Raw genomic sequence first — 27,310 nt, 5'->3', positions numbered from 1 at the left:
CAACACAAATAAAAAGACGTGTTGTGTTATAGAGCAAAATGCACAGAACGGGATGGAGAGTCAGAGTGAAACACAGGAGAGAGAGAGACAGAGAGAGAGAGAGAGACAGAGAGAGAGAGAGAGAGAGAGAGAGAGAGTCATCAGGTGGCCGCTTCTCTGCCAAGCGACCGCCGATGCCAACTTCCTGCTTCCCTCCCTTTCTTCTCCCGTCTCGTGCTTTGTTCTGCCAGCACAACACGAGGAAACGCTCGCTCTCCCTCTGTCTCTCTCTCTCTCTCTCACTGTATATGTCATGGACGTCCAGTGTGAATTGATCTGGAGCCGCTCTCTCGGACCCCGAGGACACACACATCAAACAAAGCTCTACATTAGCAGAAGATGAAACCACAGTGGAGACGCCGGCAGCACCTCCAGCCGCTCGTCCCCAGGGAGCCACGCTGCTGCTCTCTGATGATAAACCTTTACATCCAGCAGAGCAACATCTGTCCACAGCTGCAGCACCATGGTTCTGTCAGAGGGACAATCATCTGTCGCGTGCTGCTCTGATGTGAACGCAGCTCACCTGGGGACAGTTCATGAATGAAGACATGTATATTAAATTTAATTAATTAAAGTTATTCTCATTGTTCATTATAATGAATCTGTCAGGATTCTCTCAACGCAACAAACACAAAGAGATTCATTGTCTAAATTTAACTATTGATCATGTGACGTCTCTGATGTCAGATGGTAGTGATGATGACACTACACTGGTTTGATAGAGCCATGCTTGGAAACCCCTCACATCAAACTGGGCAGTGACCCCATCAACAGAAAGGTCTATAGAATAATAATAATAACTTTAGAATCTGTGGGCAGTGAAAAGATCAGTCCTTGTCACATGCTTGTTTTTCAGCCTCGTGTGTAGATTTGAGGTCTGAGACTAAGAAGAACATTAATTATTCGTCGTCTCATCTTCCTTTCATTCATTAACATATTGATGAAGAACAGGACGATCGTTACAGGCGTCTTCTTTCATTTCCTTTTCCCTCTGGACATTTTTATTCTCTTATTATTTGCTGTAACCTGCACGAAATGATCACGTGACAGAAGCAGTGTTTGTTTTGTGAAGGTCGGAGCCGATCGCCGCCGCGGCCTCGTCTCGTGTTATTGAACCATTCAGCTCCGACACGACAAACAAACCCTGTGTCCTTATTCACACACAGTCCACCACAACCACCACCTGCAAACACAACATCAACACACTCCACATCACACATCGGTCAGAATGAAACCACTGAGCGCTTCTACAGTCACTGTTTAAAAACCACAGGTTTCATGAAGTTCAGTATTTGACATCCAGATCTGGAGTCAAAGAAACCGACCACGTTCTTGGTTAAAGAGTGAATTTGTTTCTTTTTACGAAATCGTCAGAAACAGTTCTGCGTCTTTTAGTGTTCGAGTACGAAGCTTCTGTGATGAATCTCTGAGAACAGTTAAAAATAAGAACTTTACTGAGATGCATGTGAACTTTAACGTAGAGTAGACGTAGCCACAGACTGGGCCCAGAATGTGAAGCCAGTGAGGAAGTCCCCTAAGTCTTCTGTGTAATGACCAGCAGGGGGCGACTCCACTGGTAGTTTCTATAGAAGTCTATGAGAAAATGACTTTTCACTTTATAAACTCAAAAGTAAGAATACGCAATTCTGAGTGAATGAAACAGCAACTTAGAGTTCAAGTTAAAAACATACTTCATACATTGATTAGTCCACTGAAGATATTATAGTATAAAATATCTGAAGCTTCAAGTTTTCATCTTTAAAGAATAATATTGGAATTAGTTATTTGATCATATAAAAACAAGCTGAGTCATGATTGACAGCTGATGCTGACTCGTGATTGGTCGGGAGTGTGTGTGAGTGAGCTCCTGGAGACTTCACCACAAGATGGCAGCGTTCGTACCCGAGATCATTTGGCTTCACTTTATTTTTTTCCCCAAAGGGAGGAAGTGAAGATGCGTCGGCCATCTTTATGTACACTCACACTTTGTCATGTTTATTTATATAAATCTCCTGATGATGAAACATAATTCAGCTGTAACGTGTGCTTGAGTCGGACCAACAGAAAGTCTGAAGAATCAATTCACGATCACACACACACGCTAACAAGACAGGTACTCACCGTCTGCTGCAGGTCGGGGATGAGGACGCGGACGACCAGCGAGTTTGTGTGAATGTCGTCCATGCGGTGCGGCGATGGCTGGGCCGTGGCCCTTATGGTCTCGTAAATGGTCTCTTCTCTGGAGCTGTCGGAGGCGCAGTCGTCGGAGTAGTCTGAAAAGCTCTGGGCCATCTCATCCTCACTGGAGGTGGGGCTCCGGGGCATAGTCAGCAGGCCCGGCGGATTCAGCTGCAACAGACGAGGAGGGAGAGAAGGTCAGAGTCGCTTCATTACAGAGAGTCGGCGTTCAGACTCCCACCGCTCCCATTAGGCACCTTTACTGAGCCCCCAAACATGGTGCTTGTTAGTTTATCCTCATCCATTCTGCTCGGAGCCTTTTCAGGAAACTCCCGCAGGAATTACTGTGACCGAGCGTCTTCACAAACACATTCTGCTTCGTTACGGCTCCGGTGAGAACGTACGAGGCTGAAACTGCAGCTGCAGGTCGAGCGTGAGTGTTAAAGTGAGCGTCAGCGGGATTTATGGATGAGAAGATTGAAGCATCAGTCTCTGCCTGGAGTCAGACTGTCCTGAGCGACAGGGATGGAAATAAGACATTTTAAAAACCGGAATAATCAGCTGCGTCTTAATTCTGGTTCCCTGATTAGAAACCAGACTCAAGGTTTAAACAGACGTCGTGAATTAAATACTCGGCGAGAAGATTTGAATTTAAATACAGTGAACGACTTCAGCTTCTGTAATTTGAGATATTTTAAAGTGAGGTGAAGACAAAGAGCAGAGTTTTCTTGAACGTCCAGTTTTCCAGCACTTTTAAACTACAGGTCACACTCCCCCATTTACACACCAGGGATTGAACCAGCGACCTTTAGATGAGCGGACAAGCCACTCTACCACAGGAGTTCTTTTTCCTTTTTTTATTTTTTGGTTTAGTATAAAAATCAATAAAGCACCTTCATTAGAACTTTTATAATTTTACTTTTTATTATATCGTTGTTTAGACTTGGTTCAATTATAAAACTATAAAAATGTGAACTAACCAGGTCTAATTGTTTCATTACCTGAAAATAATTGGTAGTTGCCATCAAGTTTTTTTATATTTTAATTAAACTCGAATGTAAATCTTACGTGACTGAGAACAGCCCTCGAGTTAAAAGTGAACCAGCCAATCAGAGTCCACGAAACAAAGCGGCGTCATTGCTTCTTGTTCGATTCTCATCACAGCAGCGGGTTTGACACTTGACCACAGTGGTTGTGATGAATTTGGATTATTTGACAGAATCGCTGCGACACCATCAACACAATCAATTCTTTTCATCAACAGCGAACGAGAGGAAACGATCCATCCTCCACTTTTCATCAGGAGAAAACACGAGGGTCCGGTTTGATGAAGGAGAAACTCCTCACCACGGCTGCAGCTCTCGTCTGAGTCGTGTGTGTGTGTGAATGTGTGTGTGTGTGTGTGTGTGTCCATTAGCTGAGCTGCTTGTCAATGTGTCACGGTCGTTGTCACAGAAACCTGGACACTGCAGATCTTTGTGTTTTTGGAGAACAACAGCTACAGGACAGTGGTTCAGCAAAATGTGCAGTGGAGGGATTTTCTTTTTTCACTCATTTGGATTCACTGAGCTCGTTTGTCCTCGTTATAAAAACAGTGAGAGCCACTTTTCAATTCTACAAATTCATCAAGAGACAAACAACAAGAGCAGAAAGTCTACAGCTGCTGACGAGATCGATCCAAGTCCAAACTAGTGAAGGAACAAACAAGAGGGAAAATCAACTTCTGTTTCAACACATTTGTTCAGCTGTTTTCAAATCAAAGTCCTGACGTGCTCCTGACGTGTTCCTGACGTGTTCCTGACGTGTTAATGACGTGCTCCTGACGTGTTCCTGACGTGTTCCTGACGTGTTAATGACGTGTTCCTGACGTGCTCCTGACGTGCTCCTGACTGGAAGAACACAAATCTCTCAGGATGAAGAGGAGGAGCCGTGTTGCCTTGAACGAGTCAAGCCACTTGTCGTTATATGAGAACGCACACACACACACACACACACACACACACACACACACACACACACACACACACACACACACACACACACACACACCTATTTCCATTGTATCCTGGTCATTTGTCTTAATGGGGTTTATTGTCTTTAACAACAGTTGCTCAATTCGTTCAATGATGCAACTGAAAAGATGAAAAGACATTTTCAGAGACGTAATTAAAAGCTATTTCCTTTGATTTGCGTGATGCACGTACGTGTGTGTGTGTGTGTGTGTGTGTGTGTGTGAGCAGAAGATGGAGGAGGAAAGACAACCTGACTTTGTTCAGTGTAAACGTCTGTGACAGAAATAGGTTGGGGCGTACGCTGCTGAATACCTGTAACACACACACACACACACACACACACACACACACACACACACACACACACACACACACACACACACACACACACACACACACACAGCAGAGCTGGGAGCCACTTGAGCAGAAGGAAAACATGTAATTTGCTGCATTAAGGTGCATTAAAGTCGAGTGGGGATTTGTATGTGTTTCATTCAAAGCAGTCGCAGCTGAACTACAGAGGACGACATCAGTGGAAGCTGCAGCTACAGTAAAGGATCAACGCAGTAAATGTCACGTCAGCCTCGTCCACAGCTCTTCTATCGTTCTCTCTCTGTGATCATGAGACGTGCAGGTGTCTGAAACACCTTCACCTTCGATCAACAGAATCAGATCAGTTTATCCTTGAAACTGAACATTTGCACCAGATTTGAAGACACCGCTCAATGATCCTGAGATATCATGTTCACAGGGACAACCCAGAAAATATAACACGTGGAGGCGATGACGTCAGGAAAAAGATATGAAAGCAAAAGGAACCAGATCAAACGTCCACAATGTCACGAGAACCCAAATGGTTCAGACGTTTAAATCGTCATGTGAGACGACGACAGAGGTTTCTGCTGGAGAGGAATCAGATTTCAGTCTGTGAGGAAACATTAGCTTCAGCTCCACAGGTTCCTTCATTTAAATCAGACATTTAGGATTCTGCTCTTACGCTCGAGACGGAGACACTGAACTCATCACTCTTCATCAATCAATCAATCAATCAATCAGAGAGACTCAACCTGACTTCAGCAGAAAACACCTCGTACAGACACAGAGCATGATCGATGTGTTACGTCTCCTGAGTTGATTTGTTCATCTGAAAACTGATAAAGAAGAAAACAGACTCAAGGTCACTGAGATTTAGTTTTGTTTTATCTGTGCGCACATTCTTCATATGTCCGACATCATCACCGACACATTCTGTCCCACATATAAAGACAAAGACCTCCGGATGCATCTTCCTGTAGAAATACTTCCTGTCGTCTTTATTTACAGAAACAAGCCGTGACGCCTCGTGACTTGTGTCTCGTGTGTCGTTAGTTTTTTCACAGACAGATTTATAAACTCACATTTCTTCGTCTGGGTCGGTTTCTTTTCAAACACATCCTGAGGATGAACTTTGAACCGGGACTTTATCTAAGTCTTCAACTGAGAACCATCGTCTCTCGTGTCTGAATCATCTCCAGGAAATATCTCTGACCATCACCCCCCTTTATTTACAGCAAAACTCTGAAAAAGAGAAATAAATAAAACGAACCTGGATCTGAGAGAACGTCAGAGAAACACGGTACAGACATGTGTGATCATACGTCCACGTTATTTACAATATGAATAGAGAAACCAGTGTGAGGAGGAAGAGGAGGAAGAGGAGGAAGAGGAGGTGGAGACGTTTATTGAGTTTTCCTCTGCGACGCTCGATAAGAAGCTGAAAGCAGAGAAAGTCTGGAGGTGACGGACAAGTGATGAGGTCGTTCGTGCAGCGGAGATAATCTCTGTGGTCGTCTTGGTTCTTTGCATCAGTGACGTGACACTTTGTGTTTGATTGATGTGTGTGTGTGTGTGTGTGTGTGTGTGTGTGTGTGTGTGTGTGTGTGTGTGTTAGTGACGGATCAATGACAGATGTCAAAATTGACCAGCAGCCTTCAGGCTCATGACTGATGCAGATCTAAAACAGACGAACAACGATGGAGCCAGAGTGAAATGGAAACGATGAACAGCACTTGTCAGGTCGATTGAATCTGATCCATGTTTGACAACAGACAGTTAAACGAACAGTCGTCCGACCCAGATGTGTCAGTCACCGGGAAACAGGAGAGAAGAAGAAAACAGCTCTGTTGCCACGCGTCGTCCTCACAGGCAGAATTTCTTCTCTTTCATTTTTACTGTACAGATGCTCAAACAGATGTTACGTAAATTAAAAACTACCAGAGAACAGCAGTGATTGGCAAACCACCTTGTTGTCCCGAACAGACGCAGACCAAAACATCTGAACATCACTCGACGCCAGAGATTTAAAACAGGAAGTGCAGCTTTTAAAGGCTGACATAAGACGATCGCTCCATCTGAGGAGGAGGAGGAGGAGGAGGAGGAGGAGGAAGATTTTCTGTTTGTACACATCTCGGTCCAGTAAGATTCAATACGGCTGCAGGGTTTTTAGAAGTTTGAAGAAGTTTAGTGAAAACAGAAACTTGAACTGAGAGAGACTGAGCGTGAGAAACAAAATACATCTGATTAAAAATTCGACCACGTCTCGTTTCACACCTTCACGGTTCTGTGAATGAAAACAGAACTCACACCTCTCACACCCGACAGACTCCAGGTGACTGCAGGGACGTGCACGGCTGCAGCTGAAAGTGAGAAACTAGGAAAGTGACGGCGTGGACGGTAACAACTTCATGGACGTTAGCATGTGTTAGCACATGGCTATTAGCGCTGCGCAGTAATTAATTAATCCTAATGAACAGAATCAGAAATACTTTATTTATACTTTCCATGTAGCTTGTTTTCATTTTCCTGTTCACTGAAAGGTTGGTTTTGTCCTCTCCTCAGTAAAGGTCACCTCCACAGCCTTTTGACCTTCACGACAGGGGGGAGGGGGGAAACTTCTATCGCCTAGCAACAGGGTTGAAGGAGGAGGAGCTGCCTTATCTCCTGGAAACGTCCGATTCCCCCGGTCGTTCCAGGACAGTGTTCACTGAGCTCGGAGCCGATGGTTCCACACAGAGAAGAACCCACGAGACGTTTGAGTTTAACGACTGAAACAATCGGATCATGTTGAAGTTATCAGGTTATTTTAACTGGATGTAAACAGTGATTCACTCTGAGGTTTATTTAACAGAAGGAATGTTAGAGATTTTATAAATGATAATAATAAAGTCTGACTGTAAGAAGCTGAACGAACGTGATGTGAACACGTGATATTTTCAGTTTCTCCTCTTCAGCTTCGTCTGTCGACGTCTGCAGTGACTGAACAGACTTTTAATTTGAAGAGATACAAACAGCTCTGTACTTAACCTTCAGTGAACAGCTGACGTGTGAAGGCCTCAGTGAAACGCTCTGGAGACGAAACCACTTCATCACGAGGAAGAGGCGAAAAGACAGATCCTCTCATCCATTTTTAATAAGCACGTTAATCAGGACTTTTTAATTAGGAGGATATTTCATGAGTGATGAGGAGTCAGAGTCCCCGAGTGTCAAACTGAGAGGAAGAACAACAGCCATAAATACAGCTGCGATCAAAACGTCTCCCCACTTCACCGCTTCACCCTCTCAGCTGAACCTCACACGATGATGGAGGTAAATTCCACAGCCGCGCTGATTGTGGCTTCAAACCCAGAAACTCAGATTGTTTATTTCTCAACGGACTCTTCTCAGAGCCACGCTGTTGTCACGGCGACAGTGCGTGGTTTCATCCATCACATCCTTCCAGTAAAAGTTTGATGAGCGTTTTCTTTTGAGGTTCACTGGCTCACAAACTGAGGTATGTCTACACACACACACACACACACACACACACACACACACACACACACACACACACTTACACACACACACAGTATAAAAGGAGGCCATTACCTTCATAAAGTTTGTTGCTCTGCCAACAAAAGCACAAACTCTGAGTCATTTACTGCCACAAAGTAACATGCAGACACACACACACACACACACACTCACTCACACACACACACACACACACACACACACAGCGACACACACCAGCGTTTAATCATCAGCGTATAATTTCTGTTAATCTACCACTTGCTGTTTTAATCAACGTAGAAGAAACACACACACACACACACACACACAGACACACACACACACATACACACACACACACACACACACAATGCATAGCTGTGTGAAGTGTGTTGGACGCCTACAAACAGATAGAACAGGACTTCTGACAGATTTGAAACGCTGTTCGGTGCTTTTCGTAAGTATCGGTTCTGTTTTGGCTCCGATATCAGAAACAACCCGAAGAAGAAAAATATGAGAATAAAACTTTACAGAGCACAAAAAGAACAAACAGAGAAGTTTGGATTTTAAAGCTAAATTAGTAACAGACAGTTTATTCGTGTGGGAAAATTCGCTCAGTTTAAAATGTTTCGATCGATTCACATTTGAGCAGCTTCTGCACATCGAGACAGAAACCTCAGGAAATAAAGTTTCAACCACGTCGTCATGGAAACACTTCAGCCTGACGCCGTCCTCTTTGTCTCTCACCTGTGTGTCACCTGTCGGCTCTTTGGCCACAGTCCGCCACGCTCAGCAGCTCCTCTGACACACTTTCACCCCGGATCACCCGTCTGTCGTTCCACCATGAAACTCATTCACCTGGACTCAGACTGTGAATATTAAAAATCTTCTCCGTCAGAACCTGAAGCTCATTGAACAACCGCTCTGCCTCTCGCTGGACCAGAGACACAACCTGAATCATTTATGATCTGGTGGGAATGACGTCGTTGTGAAGTCAGAACATGACGTCTTAAAAAAGCGTCATAACGATTTAACTTTAACAAGGAAGACTAGACGACAAAATGAATTCAGCCTGTGGTGGTGGTGCACATTCACAAACTCATGCAACAGATTCCAAACCACGGAGAGAGAGAGACTAAAGAATGAAATAAGTTTCTGAGTCCAGCAGCCTGCTGAGGTCATCATCACGCTATTTCATCCAGGATACACACGGACACCACACGGACACCACTGCTGCTGCTCCTGCCACCGAACAGAGTGGAATAGAATAGGACCAGAACTGACCCTCATTTTAAAACGGAACCGTGTGACTGGAACAACTGTCAGCGCAGAAAGAATATGGAAGGTACGGTCGATCCTTAAAGAACGAGCTGGAACTATGAGGTCTGACTGGACGGTAACAACTTCATGGACGACAGCACAAGCGATAGAACAACAGGTGTCTCTGCACACAGCTTCACAAAGCAGCAACAAAGCACAACACGCCGGAGAAACACTGGTTTGATATAAAGAGACGATTCGTTTATCACTGGGACTAAGTGATTCATTGTTTAGTCTCCAAGATGCAAAAGTCAAAAATGTCCTTCACACTTTTCCAGAGAAAGTTTAATATTTTACGAGTTCTTGTCTCGAGTGAAAAACAGACCCTGTAACAGATAAATGAAGCGTTACTCTAAACGATGGCCGTGGTTTAATTACAGACTGACGGACTAATCCTCTCTACCTCACTCGTTAATAAGTGTGACAGTGTTTTGAGGACACGTCGTTCATCCTCTGGACTTCCAGCCGACTTCAGATTCTGTGGCTGAACAGCAGCAGCTTCGGTGAAGAGCCGTCACGGCGCCGAGCAGATCTGCGGACTATAAACGCCGACTATTCATCCGAGTCGAGCTTTTGTCCCCTTTCATCCGAGCGGGATGTCATCACCATCATTCAGAGACATTATGTCGTCCAATTACCCCCCCCACCCCCCCCCACCGACCTGCACAAGCAGAGAGGGAGCGAGTTGAAGATAAAGCGAGGTGAGAAGAATGTGGAGAGTCTGAGAGTGGAACGTGTCAAGAGTTCTCCTGAATGGTGCAGAAGTGGAGTGACCGACTTTCAATCTCTCAGATATGGAGACTCCCTGCTGCGGTGGAGGAAAGAGCATCACTGAGGTGACTCATGGGGACGGACGAGTTCAGAGAGCGACGGACGACAGGACATCTGTCAAAAGTGAAATGTGAAATGTTTTACCGTCCTGTCTGCACGGTGGGAGGAAGAGGAGACGCTTCATCCATGTTTTAGATACAGACGGACGACATGACACCGCTCCGACATAAACCCAAAGCATCTTGATCGCCCCCTGGTGGCTGGTTGCAGCATAGGTCAGCAACTCCTCCATGTTAGCAGATGGGACTAGTTTGTCAAAAGTGGTTTCTGTCATTTGAATTAGTTCTCTGATGATATTTAAACCGACTGTGACGTCATGATTGACAGCTGACACTGACTCAGGATTGGTCGAGGGTGATTATCAGTGGGACTTTTATATCAGGGCTCCATCTCCTGATCGCTTCTCTGATGGATCAGGTGAAAATCTAACGGAACATATTTGACAAGTGACATCATGGCAGATTGCCCCGTAAAGGTTTCGTGAGCTCCGGACCTCGTGAGCGCCCCCTACACAACCTGGAAGTCTCCCTGTATTAGAAATTCTCTGGTGAACCACATACAAGTGAATATTAAGCAGAATGATCGTATCTGATGTTGTGACTACTTCCTGCTGAGACTTGTCTTTTCTGTTAAGCTTCTCGTTTCTTGAGAAACAAACACGAAACGCGAGAACACAGATGGTTCGCTGCTTTCAATCAGGAAACACAGAGTCCGCCAGCGTCCACGTCCGTGAGGATACAGGAGAGAAGAGTGAGCGAGCTCTTCACTTCACTGAGAATAATCCAACCTGAGAGCCGGTTCCTGTCGTGAACAAGGAAATGCACTCGCCTGTTTCCAGCCTGTGAAACACAGAAGCCGCTGTGACTTCAGATACGACGGTGAGCAGTTTCTCAATAATCTTTATTTACACTAAATACATTTCTATTTGCTGCAAGCAAGCACGTGGCCCACAGTGCACGAGGAGAAGGGAAGAGAGCCGTGCACGTGCCCAGTCACTACTCCTGTTTACTGGAGGAGACGAGAGGCATCAGACAGGAAGAGACAACGATCTCATCTGAATCACAAACGACCGGCGTCTTTAAAATCACGACTGAACACACAAGCGTCGACAGAGTTCATCTTTCACACGCGACTGATCATGTGAACTTCTGAAGCTGCGGCGTCGTCGTCAAACACCCGAACAAACACGGTGGTGAGCAGCGTGGAAATGTTCGGGAAGACCTTCATCTCAGGGACGCCGTTGGTTTAAAGTTTAATAGATTTCTTCAATTATACACATGTGGCCCAGTTCTGCCTGATGCTCACATCTGGGGCCCGACTGAGCCCCATGAATATTCATGAGAAACTATATGGAGCCACAGGGACAGGAAACAATCCAACGTGTCCTGGAAACCAAGGCCTCCGCTCACACACGTGGTTCGGCCTGTACATGTAATGTATAATATATATATTTATATTATATATTATATATATCGGGGACCCCCGAGTGTACTGCGTTCGGTGACATTAATACACATCTGAAGTCTTTAACAAAGCAAAAGGATAAAGTCTGAATCGTGGATCCACTTCCTGTGTCTCACGTGTTCTTTAGAAGACGCAGCGATTTCAAGATTCATCTGTGACGCTACACAAACGAATGACGTCAGTAAGAAAACATCAAGCGAAGACTGATGCGAACGGTGAAAATGACTGAGTGTCACCTGATAAACACCCAAACATCCTCCAGTTCCGCCTCTGCGTTACTGTTGTCCTCCTCCAGGTTCACGGGGGGGTCACAGAGATCTCGTCGTGGCGGGTGGCTCTTTCACTCTGTGTTACTTGCTGAGGAGTGTCAGCTGACGCCTGGAGGGTAAAGAGCGGCGCGGTGTGCAGCGGGCATTCACAGCGGGGCCACACAATCACACGAGTCCAAGCTCTCAAAAGAAGCTCGTGTCTTCTCTTTCTGTTTCGTTCTCTCGGCATCAAACTCCCCTGGACATTTTTCAGCAGCGAGCGCGTCCTCACGTGTCGGCGTATTGTTCAGTCATACCGCTTCCACCTCCTGCCCACTCCTCTAACACATCACGCTGACATGTTACATTCAAATGAACTGCTCGGTAAAATCCCTCGACCTCCCACAGCCGCGCCAAATATTAATCTATTATAAAACTGGGTTAATTTGTGGTAGCTCCAAATTCCACTGATGAGTCATACAGAGACATAATGGACCTCTTACAGTTAATACCTCGAGTACCTCGAGTACTTCACTCCTACCGTTTAAATTTATTCAAACCCTGACTGTGATTCCAACGGCTTCATTTTTCAAACTGCAGCAGAGGATTCGTTAGAACGAGGCTAAAACAAAGAGGCATTCGAATACAAAACAAACAGATGAAGCTGGTGAAGACAGACACCGCCCAGAGGCCTTTCTGTGTGTCCGACCCGTTGTACCACACGGTGCAGTCAGTGAGTACCTCAGGTCCTCGGAGACCTTGGGGCCGTCCCCCATCATTTCATTTCATTCAATGAAGTCAACTCGTCTCGTCTCGTCTTCTCAAATACACAAGTTTTAATTTGCATTCGTATCGTTTGACATTTATGTGTTAATCATTATTATTATTATTATTATTTATTGAACTTGACGACGACGCTACCATCTCACATTGATGACGTCACTCAGTACGTATACATGGGATAGCTTGACATTAAGCCATATACCGATTTTGTCTGAGTATATATGCCGCTGCATGGCTGCCTCCGCTACGCTATGTGGCGCTGTAGAGCCACTTCCTGTTGACCTTACGTCACAGCAACAACAGACTATGAATGAACCGGGTCTCCTCGTCCGTCCAGAAGTGAGTTGTCAATTTTATTTTGGTCCATGTCCCGTCTGCTAACGTGGAGGAGGTGGCAGACACCTATCTGCCTTTAAGATGTCAGAATCTTTGTTCTGTGTCTAAAACTTGGGATTCAAATAAATAATGTTTTTTAATCCGTGTGGACAAGTTACGATAAGATGACGACAGGAAGTGAGGACAGACACACAGTGGAAGACGTCCCACCACCGTGTGTCTGTCCTCCAGTGAGGTTGTTCCATTGAACGCTGTCGCCGGGAGGAAGAATAATCGGCATCGCTGGAGCGAGGACGCTACAAGTGCAGCTTCTACCACAACACGTCAGTCTCAGCTGGAGCAGGACGCAGGGATCGATGAACCACCGAGGAGTGACACGGGCGCTCTGTGGTCGGTCCGCTCTGCCTTTCGCCAGGAGCACAACAGCACTGCTTCCAGTACAAAGAACATAAATCACCTGTGAGCCCGGGTGTCGCAAATAAAGTTTTTTTGTCTCACCGCGGGATCAAACCCCCGGCACATCTATTGTGTTTCTGACAGCGGACGATGTCGTTCGTCTCAGTTTTGACGCATATTGACGCAAACGCTGCTCAAATCCATCTTGTGGTGCCGGTTCTCTCTGCTGCTGTGTGTCGTCCTCTCCACTCCGAGGAACAAAACGTGCACAGAGGGATTCACTGACATCACTTTGACATGATGACACCTCGCTCCGCACTAACGGGGCTGCTGGGAAACGGTGCGGGAGCAACAACAGGGACGAAAAAGGAAAAGATCTGTACGTGATGTTGACATGTGCTCAGATATCGATTCCTCCGTGTGTACTCGTGTAAACTCATCGATTTTCAACCTGCGGACGCGAATCAAGTGAAATCTTCAAGGACTTTGAAGGATTTGTTTGCGTACATCACGTTTCATTCAGAAAACAAGTTCTACTGAGAAACGAGTTAACGCAGAGTCTCAGGATTCAGCCTGGACCTCGTGTGTTTCAGACAGTCAGCCGTCGATTTATTCAACTTCCTGATTATCAGCCACAGGAGCCCCGAGAAGGAAACCACACAGGAGCTCATTTTACGGGTGTCTGAGTTTCCCTGAATCTAACAGCTCCTCACCGGCGCTGAGCAAACACATCAATTAACAACAACCGTCTGACTGAGCAACATCCGCCACAAAGTCTGATGATCCGACTGTCGGAGAACCTGAGTCTGGAACAAGGATCCTGAGAAACTCAGACGTCTAACGTGTTGATTAGTTTGTGTGTTTTTAGTCAAGAGGCTGATTTGTTGTTGGGGTTTGGTTCAGGTGAACATGGTTGTGTTGGGCGTTTAGCCGAACCTCTACCTGCTCTACTCACTTTATATGTTTTAGAGATGTTAACAGATATGAACTCGTTCATTTGAATCTTCATGAGCTGAACTCTGAGCTGCATTAAGGTGTTCAAATGTATTTTCTGCTTGTTGGGACTAAATATTCAGTTTGTTAAGCGATAAACAATAAAAACCACAAACGGAGAATATTCAGGTTTTCAGACACATTTTGTTAAAGACACTTATATCTGTTCATCTGATCTGTGCCAGAGGACAAGAAGGGGACAGAAGAAAAATGTCATATCGTCTGAGAACATCCTTTAAAAAGTACACGGCTGCTCAACAACATGGAAACAGATTCTAGCTGGTGGAAAAACCAACAGCTCAAAGACTGAAGACGTGTTGTGTCCTCAGTTCAACCAGCTCATCAACATCTGTCTCGGTTAGAAACCTGGTTAAGAGAAGCTGCTTCACAAACACGTCTTAAAAGGGATTCAGAGTTTTTAACATTTAGATTCTTCCATGAGAGTTTATTTTATTTTTTACACCATCTGGGAGCGACTTCTCTTCTAACGTCACTTCTGGAAGTCGGTTAAAAAAAATTCAGCATCTGTGCAGAACGCTGAAGTGGAAGAGCAGCCGGAGGATCTGAGGATTTAAAAATTCATAAAATAGATTCTTTGCATTCACTTTGATTCTCATGCTTTTCTTCCCCTGCACACAGGACGGCACAGTGGACAGGCGGTCAGTCCATTCACACCCTCACACCTCAGGGTCAGTCTCAGGTTTCCGACACACTGTGGTCTTGTAACTCGTTTTCCGCCGCTGCAGTCTCTTCACTTTCTCTGGAGAGAAATAAAAACTAAATCGAAGTTTCAAAAGTATTACACGTCCGTATTGTAGAGAACATTTCAAACTTCACACAGAAAGACTCCTGCCAGGCCGGGGTTTGAACCAGGAACCTTCTCGCTGTGAGACGACACGCTGCGGCGCCGTGCCAAAGACAGACTGAAATGCTGCTTCACAGAATCTTACGTCTGAGCGTCTTCAGATCTCACAGGAAAAACACACATCCTCTAAGTTTAAGTTGAATATCGTTCTGTCCGAATCAATTGTATCTAAGCTGCGTCCACGCCGAGCGGAGCGTCCACACAGACATGAGCAACATATGGACGAGTCTCCTGTTCCCTCTGTGACACATGAGCTGTGACAACAAGGTCAAGATGTGAGGATCTGCTCTTAACACACACACACACACACACACACACACTGTCTGAATGGTGGATCCTATTTCTGTGCTGTCAATCGAGTGATGCCCCTCCCCCCCCCAGCCCCTCGGACGATGTCACTGGGTCTCAGGTTGAACTCAGATTAATGAAGGAGGTCGACTTCTCCTCAGAGAGCGAAGTCTCAGCTGTGATCTTGACACCTCCTGACAAAACATTCATCTGCAACAGACCCGACGTCCCGAAGATGGAGACGAGACAGAGAAGGTCTCTGGGCCGAACACGCTCCGTCTCCCACTTCACCCTCCACCACCACCTCCTCCTGGCCGACTGTCCGTGCTCGCCGTTAGAAACTGGATTCATTTATCATCCCCGTCCCCGAACACTCCGAGCCGCAGGAAATGATATAAGACCTCAACAAGATATTTAAAATATGAACACCGCCGTTTATTCACTTTGAGAATCTGTATAAAACATGAAGAGCAGCATCGAGCAGGAGAGAATTAAATCTGTCAGGAGGCGCCTCCCTCACGCTCATAAATACTGAATACTCCTGGAAGGTTCTCAGTGGTTTCACATCTGCAGAACATTTAGAATGACACCAGTTTCTTTTTCTCTTTGCAGGAAATCAAATATTTATTCAAACTGGCACATTTTGAGTTTGGATCATGCAAACACAGAAACGCAGACAGAAAACTCATATTCCTGTTGCTGCTGATTCCGATGTTCAGGTTCGACAAAGTGCTGATGTCCTCGTGTTTCGTGCATCATGGGAAAAGTATATCGTTGTGTGGTTTAAGGTCCATGTTGTAGTTGCTGTTACACCACATGTGCGTGTGGAACGCACTTGTCCTCCAGTAGAGGGCGCACCACTGACTCCGACTGAGCTTTCTGACTCTTCTGGACCAACGTAAACAAAGATGGCGACGCTCGAGGAGATGAACGTGGACGGTCGCACATTAACATGGGAAACATCAGACACGTCGTTCACTCCTCTGCCGACACACGAACACTTTGATTTAACGTTCCGCTTCGATTTGTTTTTATTTCTTGGTCCTTGGTCATTAACCACGCTGACGTGACTCCACCCACCCAGGCCTCCGCCTCGCTGAATCTCCCTCCGTGCTTCTGTGACTCATCGCGATGAACGCCGTCGCCCTCCCTCCTTTACCGCTCAGGCTGAAGAGACGGAGTAAAGAGGCCAACACACGGCGGAGTTCCTCCAAATTGAGAGAAGAGTCTAAATGGAGCGTAACAGGCCATCGTGTGTTTCTCCTCTTTTCATCTGCTCCGTCACTCTCTCTCTCTCTCTCTCTCTCTCTCTCTCTCTCACTCTCTCTCTCTCACTCTCTCTCACTCTCTCTCTCACTCTCTCTCTCTCACTCTCTCTCCCCCTCTCTCTCTCTCGCTCTGCCTCCAACACTCGATACTTATTTCCCTGAGAAGCAGACGCGTGACAATTAATTAACTAAAGGCCTGGTGGCTCCTCGTAACTCGTTTGGACTCTGTGTGTGTATGTGTGTGTGTGTGTGTGTGTGTGTGTGTGTGTTGAGGAGTTTCTGACCCCAGAGTATCGATGTAGAAACGACAGCTGGGGTTTAGGATCTGAACGTGTCCACACAGAACTCGGAGCGGAGGCCTGAGGTCGTTCACATCAAACCAGTGTTTCTGTGAAGAAGGAACGAGGCAGAGCTGGTGTTTGTTCGTTCCTTCCAACACTTTGCGTCTTCTCTCCTCACGACTCTCATCTGCTTCTGATCCGAGGCTTGAGATCTGACAGCCGAGTGATTCAAGTCAAATTCAGCTCAACAGTGATTTTTACTGCACTTGACTCCTGCGTCACATCTGCAGGACGATCATCTTACCAATGTCTCTGACGAACAGCTTTCACACTAAGATGAGAAGTAAATGTGACTGAGGTTTGATGTTTTACAGTTTAGTTATAAACTTTGTGATCTGATGTTCACTCTTGATACTGTGACCACACGCCTCAGTAACACCTCCTCTGATTGGTCGACCACACTCTCCAAACATTCACTGACCGGTTCAGAGGTGAGAAAAAAGTGTTTGACGCCGTGACACACTGACGCTGCTGTCAGACATGAACTTCAGTCCATCGCACGGAGAACACAAAACATCTGGAACCTCCTCGTCTGTCCAAGTGGACGTCTTCGTCCTCTACGTGTTCGGCTCCTCCTCTTCTTCATCCTGAGACATTTGTGTTCTTCCAGTTTCACGTCCGTCACGTGATAGAAACAGGAGAAGATCCAGAACATGTCCAGAGACTCTGACTCAGACATTTGTCCTCACATACAGTACATCTCAGGAACACGTCAGGAACACGTCAGGAACACGTCAGGACTTCAGTGCAGGTCTGAGGTCAGTCATGGCTTTAATCAACTTGCACCTCCCAAGTCACGTGTGTCACAGTCCCTGTAGCAGAACACGAGCTCCGGCCCCGTGGAGCCGATTCTACTGATTTAAGAAAATAAACAGAAAATCACGTTTTCATCTGGAAAGGTTAGATTTTCTATTTGCATGATTTTCTGACCTTTAGTTGTCAAAGCACAGAAAACTGACTCCGTCTGTTTCCTCGCGTGGTCTTTACGTGTCAACGTATTTATCAGGCAATCCGTGTCTGAATGCTTCAGCTCGACGCAGCCGGCTGCAGCTCGGGACTCGTCTTCACTCTGCTGGTTCACGTTACGACGTGAGCAAAGTGTTTTTAGATTTTTTATCTTGATGTGTGGAAAAGTGACGGCACTTTGTGGCCGAGAGTGAAAACGTTTCTTAAGTTCAGCCGTCGTGGTGCGGACATATTCTCAGTGGGATGTTTTGCTCATTTCCTTTGCCAGAAGGAAACTTAACGAGATTCCTGACCCTCCAGTCACGGAGCTGGTCTCTAACCTTTCTGTGAATGCCTCTCGGTGCGGAGCAGCCATAACATTTGACCAGTAATTGTTATTGGCACCTCCCGAGTCAGACGCCAGCCGGCTGCAGCCTCCTCAGTAACGACGCAGAGGCTCAGACCAAACAAATGGAAGAGAGCCTGATAACGGTCGAAGTGATAAAACCGTCCTCCCTTTGTGTGCGACCTCCCCGGAGGCTCCATTCGCCCGCATCTCCCGGCAGATAAGACAGAGCATCTCACACATCTGCGTCTCACTATATCACACTCCACAATGGCACCGGTCACAAAACACACTTGGCCACCGTTACAAACCTCCTCGCTCTGCAGCCGAGAGGGATTGTGGGGAATCCAGGTTGTTCTGCACTTTATCTCTTCCCTTTCAGAGCAGGGCCTGGATGAAACGGGGGAAGCGCTCTTTGTTTGTGTGCGTTTTATGAGCGGCTCATCACCTTCTACACTCTGCGACTCCTGTTGTTCATTTTCATTCACTTCTTCCCGCTCACGTGGACGTCGTGCTGTGAAATTGCTTTTTCTTGTGCCCCTGCACGTCTCGATGGGAGAGGAGGCACAAGTCTCTCTGCGAGCTAAGTGGCAGCCCCTTAAATGAAAGCAATCATCGGGGCCTTATCTCAATTTTGTACGTACAATTGCCGCCTGCAAAGCTATTAACCAGTCGCCCCAATTAGATTCTAGGATGGAGGCAGAAACCGGCGAGAGGAGAAAAACGTGAATGTGCTGCCAATGAACACAGAGATCGCAACTGCAGATTACTGACAACATTTATTATCTGTTACACAACGAGGGAGGGAAATCAAATCAGGAGATTACTCAGATTGAAAGAAATGATTAAATATTGTGCATCAGACTCAAAGTGAACAAGTTCCCTGATTTCTGCCTCTCAAAGAGCATCCCGGCTCCTGAGCCGCAGGTGTGAACGCAAAACGACAAACTCCTCGTTCTCTCCTGCTTCTCTGATCGAAACACTCGGGGATGAACGATGTCATCGACGCAATGTCAAATCCACCCAAAAGTGTCATCACACTGTACGAGTGCTGCTCCCACAGCGCAGGAAGCCACGGAGGACTCAGTGTGATTCAGGCAGAGCAGTGAAGAAAAGGTTCTCAGGACAAAATGTGTTTTAATAAATATAATAGATTCAGAGCTCACCCCCACACCAGACTTCACACACAGATATGTCCGGTGTTTGTTTCGAGATCCTTGATTCATTCTCTTGGTGAAAATTAAACAAACATTCTCTCGCTGGTAAAGAAAGTGAAAACAAATCATGAGATAATAAACTTAACGAGCTCGTCCCTGACCCACGATTCAGCCTCCACGTTATCAGCCATTCTCTGGGGGCCCCTCTCTGCTCAGGGCCCCTCTCTGCTCGGGGTCGGGGCCCCTGGCAGTTGTAAGCTTTCTCTAATCTGATTCAATCAGGAAGTGGAACAGAACCGTGTCAGTAGATCCAAACCGTGCAGGAGAAGTCAGGCTACAGATACGAAGGAAAGCTCTGATTGTTATTCCTCCTCCTCCTCCTCTTCCTCCTCCTCAGACGTTCCCAGTTTGCATTAACTGGAATGGTGGAGTAATGAATCCTCCTGACAGAGAGATCAAACTGAAGCCGCCTACGTCCCCTGATCAATAATTGTCACCACGGACACCAGGGAACAAACCAGCTCTTCCCAGAGGCAAGAATCCAGCGGAGCGGGTGTGAATGACTGCGCACGTGTTTGTAATGTACAAACGAGACGGAGCCAGGAGAGAGAGTGTGTGTGTGTGTGTGTGTGTGTGTGTGTGTGTGTGTGTGTGTGTGTGTGGTACAGTATAAGCTCCAGCCCCAGGATGCCAGAAACTGTAGCTTATTAGGACTAATTGGCTTCTTTAAGGACCCTGGGCTCATTATCCGTCCGCTCTCGGAGCTCTCAGCTCGTGCAGGGTCTGGTTTACCATCATGTAGTTGTGGGGTCCGCGCCCCGTGTCTCAGGGTTACGCTTACACTCCAACACTCCTGCCACACACAGACTAAATTCCAATTATCTCACGACACACTTAATTTTCTCTCTCTCTCTCTCTCTCTACGTTTAGGTTTAAAAAAAGTCAATTTCGTTTTGTTTAAATTTAATTGCAGGACCTGTCTCAGAACAGAAAACGTTGATCTCATGAGTCAGAGGCGGATAAATGGATCCAAAGTTTCAACTTAGTCCTGCACGATTTCAAACTCACAATAAAAAGTTTCATGTTCCCCTCCTGACTCTTTAATATGAAGAGTTCAAGTTCAGAAAGGACCTCTTCATATCACAGGTTGTATTTTCACGGCTGAGTTTCCTGAGTGGGACTGAAACCAGAACACACTCTCTCTCAGTGGATCTGTAGTAAACCCTGCAGGAAGCAAAGCAAACACGTCCTGCTGCTGCGGCTTCACATCACAAACAGACTGACTGTTCAAAAACACTCACACAATCTACGTGGATCGTTTTCAATTATTGCAAAAGAGGAAAAGAACAAACGTCAGATAAACTGGCCTCCGACGAATCATCAGGGAGAATCATGGTCAATTCCACAAACTGTAAATAAAGTTCCACTTTGTCCTTTTGGGCAAAATTTAAGCTCAAATATCTCAGATATAAAACGCTGCCGTCTCTGACATCTGAGACTGAGCAGCTGTCAATCATGACGTCTCAGTCTGTTTTTAAAATCATCAAATAACTAATAAACCAAACTGATCAGAAACACGTGAACGAACATCACTGAGCTAAGAACGAGCTGAAATGACAGAAACATCTTTGACAAACATTTATCGTCCACTCTGATGTTTAAATTTGAAGTTTGCTAACATGGAGGACGAGGAGGTTTATGACATGTACCGCAGCCAGCCACCAGGGGGCAATCGAGACGTCGCCCACATCCGACTCTTAAAGGTGAAGAAATCAAACATCTGGGCCAGATGTTGACGGCACCAGAATCACCGACTGACAGTGAATGTGTGAAACCTGATCTTCTCCCTGATTAAACTAAAGGCCAACAACACCCACAGCACCATCACTCATTCAAACACACACACACACACACACACACACACACACACACACACGTGGGCAGGAGCATATAGAAAATGAATTATTAATGTGCCCTATATGTAGTGAAAGTGGGTCAGTGTGCAGTGGTGTGTTCTTTACGCTGCTGCTGCCAACAGAGTCCAGAGACGCACATCGGATCCTAAGAAACACAGTTTTCAGACTCTTGAAGTTCTGAACAGAAACTTTGAGTTAAAATTCTCTTGATTTGCTCATAAATGACCTTTTGAAAAAGCAGAATAATTCACCTGATGAGTAACAGAAGGTTAACGACGTCTTTCTATCATTCAAGCTTTTATTGATCACATTGAATCCCCTGAAATAAAAAAGGTCACTAATGTGTGAACAAACAAACTCCTGAGTGAAACGTGTCCGCAGTTCAAGCTCACGCAGCGTCTGTGGATCTTATTCCAGCTTTCAGCAAAACGTCTTTTTTCATAGTTTGGGATTTTATTAGAATCAGGACAGTGCTTCTCTTCAGTCCATTAGAACTGGTCGATTCTACTCTGGAGGTGTCGGAGCAGTTCAACCCATTTTCTGCTGCTCCTACTCGACCGTGACCAGAAGGAATGAGACTCAAAAAGCAGAACGCCGGCTGAGCTGCTCTTTTCCTCGGAGAATAAAAGTCTAAGTGGAGCGGTGCTAATATCAGGAGGGGGGGTGGGGGGGGGGGGGAGAGGTCCTACTCCACCTCTCGACACCGGAGAGCCCGATGTTAAAACCTCTTCACAGCGTTTTATTTATGTCTCACACAACACAGTCCAAACTAACGCAAAAGAATCAGAATCAGCTGAACTGAAACACCTCAGACACACAAACATCACGTTATAAACTCCTCCTGGGTTTCACTTCCGTTTAAAAACAAGCGCTCCTTTGGGTGCAGACGACCGAGACTCAGAACCAGAACTTTCAGTTTCTCACTTTGATTTATTCTCTGCTCCGTCTCTGAACTTGTGCCCTCGATCTCTCTTTATTTTTTTTGGGTGCCCAATTTGCAAACTTGGCTGTGGACTTATTTGCAAACTTAAAAACTTGAACATCCTCTCCAACACACACACACACACACACACACACACACACACACACACACACACACACACACACACACAACCTTTAGGATTTTTTCCTTGTCCCATTTTTATCTCTAAGCGTCATATTGTCATCTGCCTCTCAGACTCTCCGCGCTCGGTTCCTTGTATTAGCAGCCATCTGGGTCCGGACTAAATGAGCCCAATTAAAAAGGAACAACAACTCATCACACTCACAATGAAACTGCAACAATAGGTAATCTCCCTTCCTGCACATCCCGTGGCAACTAAGAAAAAAAAAAAAACATACAATGAGACTAAATGCAGAAGAAAATGAAGGATGAAATTGGCAGCGGCTCAGAGAAATATGTTAAAGTGCTGAGTTTCTGCTGCTGCTGGAGGCAAGCAGAGAAAAGTGTCCCATTACTGGCAGGCAGAGCGACGGGGAGACAATCAATGAGACCGCATGTGATAAATGGCCGAGATGGAGGGAGCTGCACACACACACACACACACACACACACACAGACACACACACACACTGTGACAAACACGTACATGCTGCTGCTGCAGAAGACTCCGTGAATTCAGTTATCAGCTCAGAGAGGCTGCGTTCAGCTCCTCACACGCTTCCTCCAGGAGTTTTCAACATTTCACGTTTACATCCGAACCCTGCGCGGGCTGTTCAAGCTCCGCGGCTAAAGCAGGAGGCTCAGAAAGTGTCCCGGCGTGACCCCGCGAGGCAGCCGGACTTCTCACTCGCAACAATATGATTTTTTTTTCAGGCTCCAAGATATTCGCTCGTGTCCAAACCGCAGGAGTTCAGACCGAAATACCACAGATATGAACGCTGACGTTCGGAGCCAGCGAATGTGAAGTCAGAGTCCGTGCAGCAGCGATCGAGGTTCCACTGACACAAGCAATTAACCAATCAGCTGTCAATCATGATCAAATACCTCATTTAAACCAAACCGATCAGAAACATGAACCATCGACCTGAAATGACAGAAAGTATCTGCTCACATGGAGGAGGCTGCGTTTATCAGGTGTACTGTAGCCAGCCACCAGGGGGCGATCGAGACGATTTGGCTCCACTTTTGGTTTTCACATCTTTAAAACCCGATCACAGCAGTTTTTTCATATCATGCTAAAAGGATTAAGGACACTTTTCCTGCGGTCTGAGTCTCGGTCCTGATTGGACACAAACAAACTTTGAGGATTCAACATCTCCACTGAGTCTCTCCATCCTTCGTTCATCAGCCTCGGAAGAAAAAACACAAATAAAAAACGTTCTAGAGTTTTTACTGCTGCCCTGAGGTCATAGGCGAGGACCTACAGTAAAAATCAAAGGGTTTCATCTCTGACATGGTTTTTATTTCATGTTTCTGCTTCAGAGTCGTAGAAATATTTGTTTTCAAGTGTGAGTCAAGTTGTTGAGCAGAAGAAACGATGCTGCCTCAGATCTACACAGGTTCGAATCCAGTGTTGACTCATCCAGCCGCAGCAGACTGACAACTCACTTCACTCCTCAGAGCCAGAGACCGTGTCCTCGTGTTGCCTCACAATCCAGTCACATTTTAAATTCAGGAAGAGGAGCCCGGCAACCTGCCGCGATAGAGACAATCAAATCTGGAGACGTGGAGAAAAACTTCCTGCACAACGAGATCATTCTGAAGATTTCACTCAGACTAAGATATAATAAAGACTAAAGATTTTTTAAGGTATTTTAGCCAATATTACTAATTGATGAGGTTGACTTTATATATATATGTGTGTTTATATATATATATCTCTTATTCACCACGACTATATTTCAGCTTCTGGCTGAGCCTACGTACCATTTCAGCCATAACATCCAGAGGAGTAAAGCTCCAGGACGAGGTTCCACACTTTCACCCAGGCTCCCTGAGTGGGGAGGAGAGAAGAGAAGGAAGAGAGGGAGGGAAAGAGGGAAGGAGGGAGGGAAGGAAACAAAGATGTCTACCGTAAATTAAATCATTGGAGCCTTAAAATATCAGCTTTAATATTTCATATCTACAGTGAGAAGAGACGTTCATGAGACCCAGCAGCTGCTACAACAGTGTGTGTGTGTGTGCGTGTGTGTGTGTGTGTGTGTGTGTGTGTGCGTGTGTACACTGCAGCCGACATGTGTTCTCCATGTTGTAACATGTCAAAATAAAAGACACATGTGAGCGACTGCGTTTAAAAAAGAACTAAACTGCAACAGCAAATACATTTTGTATGAAACTAGTGCACTCACCTCGGTGTGAAGTTACTATGACCTTTGACCTTTGACCTCTGACCACAGAAATCTACTCAATGCATCTTTGTCCAAGTGACGACTGGTCAAACGATGAAGAAGACAGACTCGAGATGTTCAACAGACACAAACCACGTTTCATGACCTTGAACTGAGACCTTTGACCTTTGACCATCAACTTCAGTTCATCAGTCTACAGGATCTGAAAGCATCGTCTGGAGGCGTTCTGAAAATAACCCGCTCACAACGCAGAAACAAATGTCCATTAGGCATGTGACGTGTTCAGTGGACATTCCATGGACTTTCCTTGTTGCCCCATAAGACAACATGTCAGCCTCTATCGCTGAGTCCCGGCTGCTGGTGGAGACAATCTACTGTACTGATTTCAAGAGTATTTGTACATTTTGGACCCAGGTTGATTTCTCATTCGACAAGAATCTGACACTGACTTCAGGGAAACGTTTATTTACGCACAACCACAGCCGCCATCTTTACCGAACCTGAAGGATCTGGTACAAGAGTCGTGTCGTGGTGACTCAGCTGCCATTATCAAATATTACTATTAATTATATTCCTTCTTTCACACAGACCTCAGAGCGTGAGTCATTAAAACAATGTTGTTGTGGAATATGATTCGTCTCATCGGAGACTCCAGAGACGACTGATGATCGTAAAACAGGTTAAACACAAAGAATCAATCAACACCTCTCCTCCGCTCCCCGGAGAGAAGAGACGTTTTACTTTCATTCTGCCACCGGTTATTTAGTTTATCTCCTGCTGTGTGAGGAAATACTCAAATATCACCAAATTAAACTTCTTCTACTTTTACCACTTAATTGTTCTAATGAACAGTTTCGTTAACTCAGAGTTTATGGTTCTGTTTGTTTCACTGTTGTAACATTTACACCTTTCACAATAAAATGACAGGATAACCTGCAGCACAATAACACACTGAGGTTCTGACCTGGAATTAGAGCTGATGCATAATATATGAGCTTCCTGTGTAATAACCACATCTAATATGAATGTTTGATAGAACCTGATTACACAGTAATCCTGCTGTTGATTCAACCGCCTGCACACATTCAATTCTCCGAGGACGGGTGAGTGTGTGTGTGTGTGAGAGTGTGTGTGTGTGTGTGTGTGTAGGGGGCAGGGACTAGTACAACAAACACACAAAGATCAAAGATGGAATACAAATCACTGGTTCTGCTTTTTCTACAGTCGACATCACGTTTGTGATTCAAACGTAAATCACAACAATAGAATTCTGAAACAGAGAGGGAGGAAACAGTGAGGGAGGAAACAGAGAGGGAGGAAACAGTGAGGAAACAGAGAGGGAGGAAACAGAGAGGAAACAGAGAGGGAGGAAACAGTGAGGGAGGAAACAGAGAGGAAACAGAGAGGGAGGAAACAGAGAGGGAGGAAACAGAGAGGAAACAGAGAGGGAGGAAACAGAGAGGAAACAGAGAGGGAGGAAACAGAGAGGGAGGAAACAGAGAGGAAACAGAGAGGGAGGAAACAGAGAGGAAACAGAGAGGGAGGAAACAGTGAGGGAGGAAACAGAGAGGAAACAGAGAGGGAGGAAACAGTGAGGGAGGAAACAGAGAGGGAGGAAACAGTGAGGAAACAGAGAGGGAGGAAACAGAGAGGAAACAGAGAGGGAGGAAACAGTGAGGGAGGAAACAGAGAGGAAACAGAGAGGGAGGAAACAGAGAGGGAGGAAACAGAGAGGGAGGAAACAGAGAGGGAGGAAATACTGAGGGAGGAAACAGTGAGGGAGGAAACAGAGAGGGAGGAAACAGAGAGGGAGGAAACAGTGAGGAAACAGAGAGGGAGGAAACAGTGAGGAAACAGAGAGGGAGGAAACAGTGAGGAAACAGAGAGGGAGGAAACAGTGAGGGAGGAAACAGTGAGGGAGGAAACAGAGAGGGAGGAAACAGAGAGGAAACAGAGAGGGGGGAAACAGTGAGGGGGGAAACAGTGAGGGAGGAAACAGAGAGGGAGGAAACACTGAGGGAGGAAACAGAGAGGGAGGAAACACTGAAACACACACACACACACACACACACACACACACACACACACACACACACACACACACACACAGTCTCATGACTTCATTAGTATAAAAGAGTAAAAAGGTCAAATCGGCCAAAGAACGTAAACAGAAGTGAGCGTCACTGATAAACAGCCAGACGTCGTCATCAGTTAAATAAAATCTCAGACGATAAGAAATGTCAGAGCAGATATGTGAGATTTGTTTCAGGTCAAACTGAGAAGTTCATTTTGAAACGTCCTTGGTTATAAAACTTATCGGCTCCTTATCAGGTTGAGTTTATATAAACAACGAGAATGATGGTGGAAGATCTTGAGTCCCTGAATTACAATGTGAAACTAAAACCAACAGATCGAATGAATCTACGGATCAAACACGAAGCTTCAGATACAGGACGATCACGTGGTCATTTTATCCGACTCCCGGC

At 45.7% G+C, this 27,310-nt stretch overlaps 1 protein-coding gene across 6 annotated transcripts in view; it reads right to left on the bottom strand.

The window, feature by feature from the left end:
- LOC109641673 (SH3 and multiple ankyrin repeat domains protein 2-like) overlaps positions 1-27,310 on the bottom strand; it is a 118,863-nt gene that overhangs the window by 84,019 nt on the left and 7,534 nt on the right. For 5 of the 6 annotated variants that reach the window (XM_069527651.1, XM_069527660.1, XM_069527662.1 and 2 more), the window contains exons 3-4: positions 24,403-24,469; positions 2,161-2,388 (exon numbers count right to left, since the gene is read on the bottom strand). In XM_069527651.1, the coding sequence (XP_069383752.1) occupies positions 2,161-2,388; positions 24,403-24,414 (240 nt within the window). In that variant the 5' untranslated portion in view covers positions 24,415-24,469. The remainder of the gene's footprint in view (positions 1-2,160; positions 2,389-24,402; positions 24,470-27,310) is intronic. The other variant, XM_069527656.1, reaches the window with a different exon arrangement.

Source organism: Paralichthys olivaceus, chromosome 1 (genome assembly GCF_024713975.1).
Source record: "Paralichthys olivaceus isolate ysfri-2021 chromosome 1, ASM2471397v2, whole genome shotgun sequence".
Classification (NCBI taxonomy): Eukaryota; Metazoa; Chordata; class Actinopteri; order Pleuronectiformes; family Paralichthyidae; genus Paralichthys; species Paralichthys olivaceus.
This window is presented reverse-complemented; position numbering and strand designations above follow the sequence as displayed.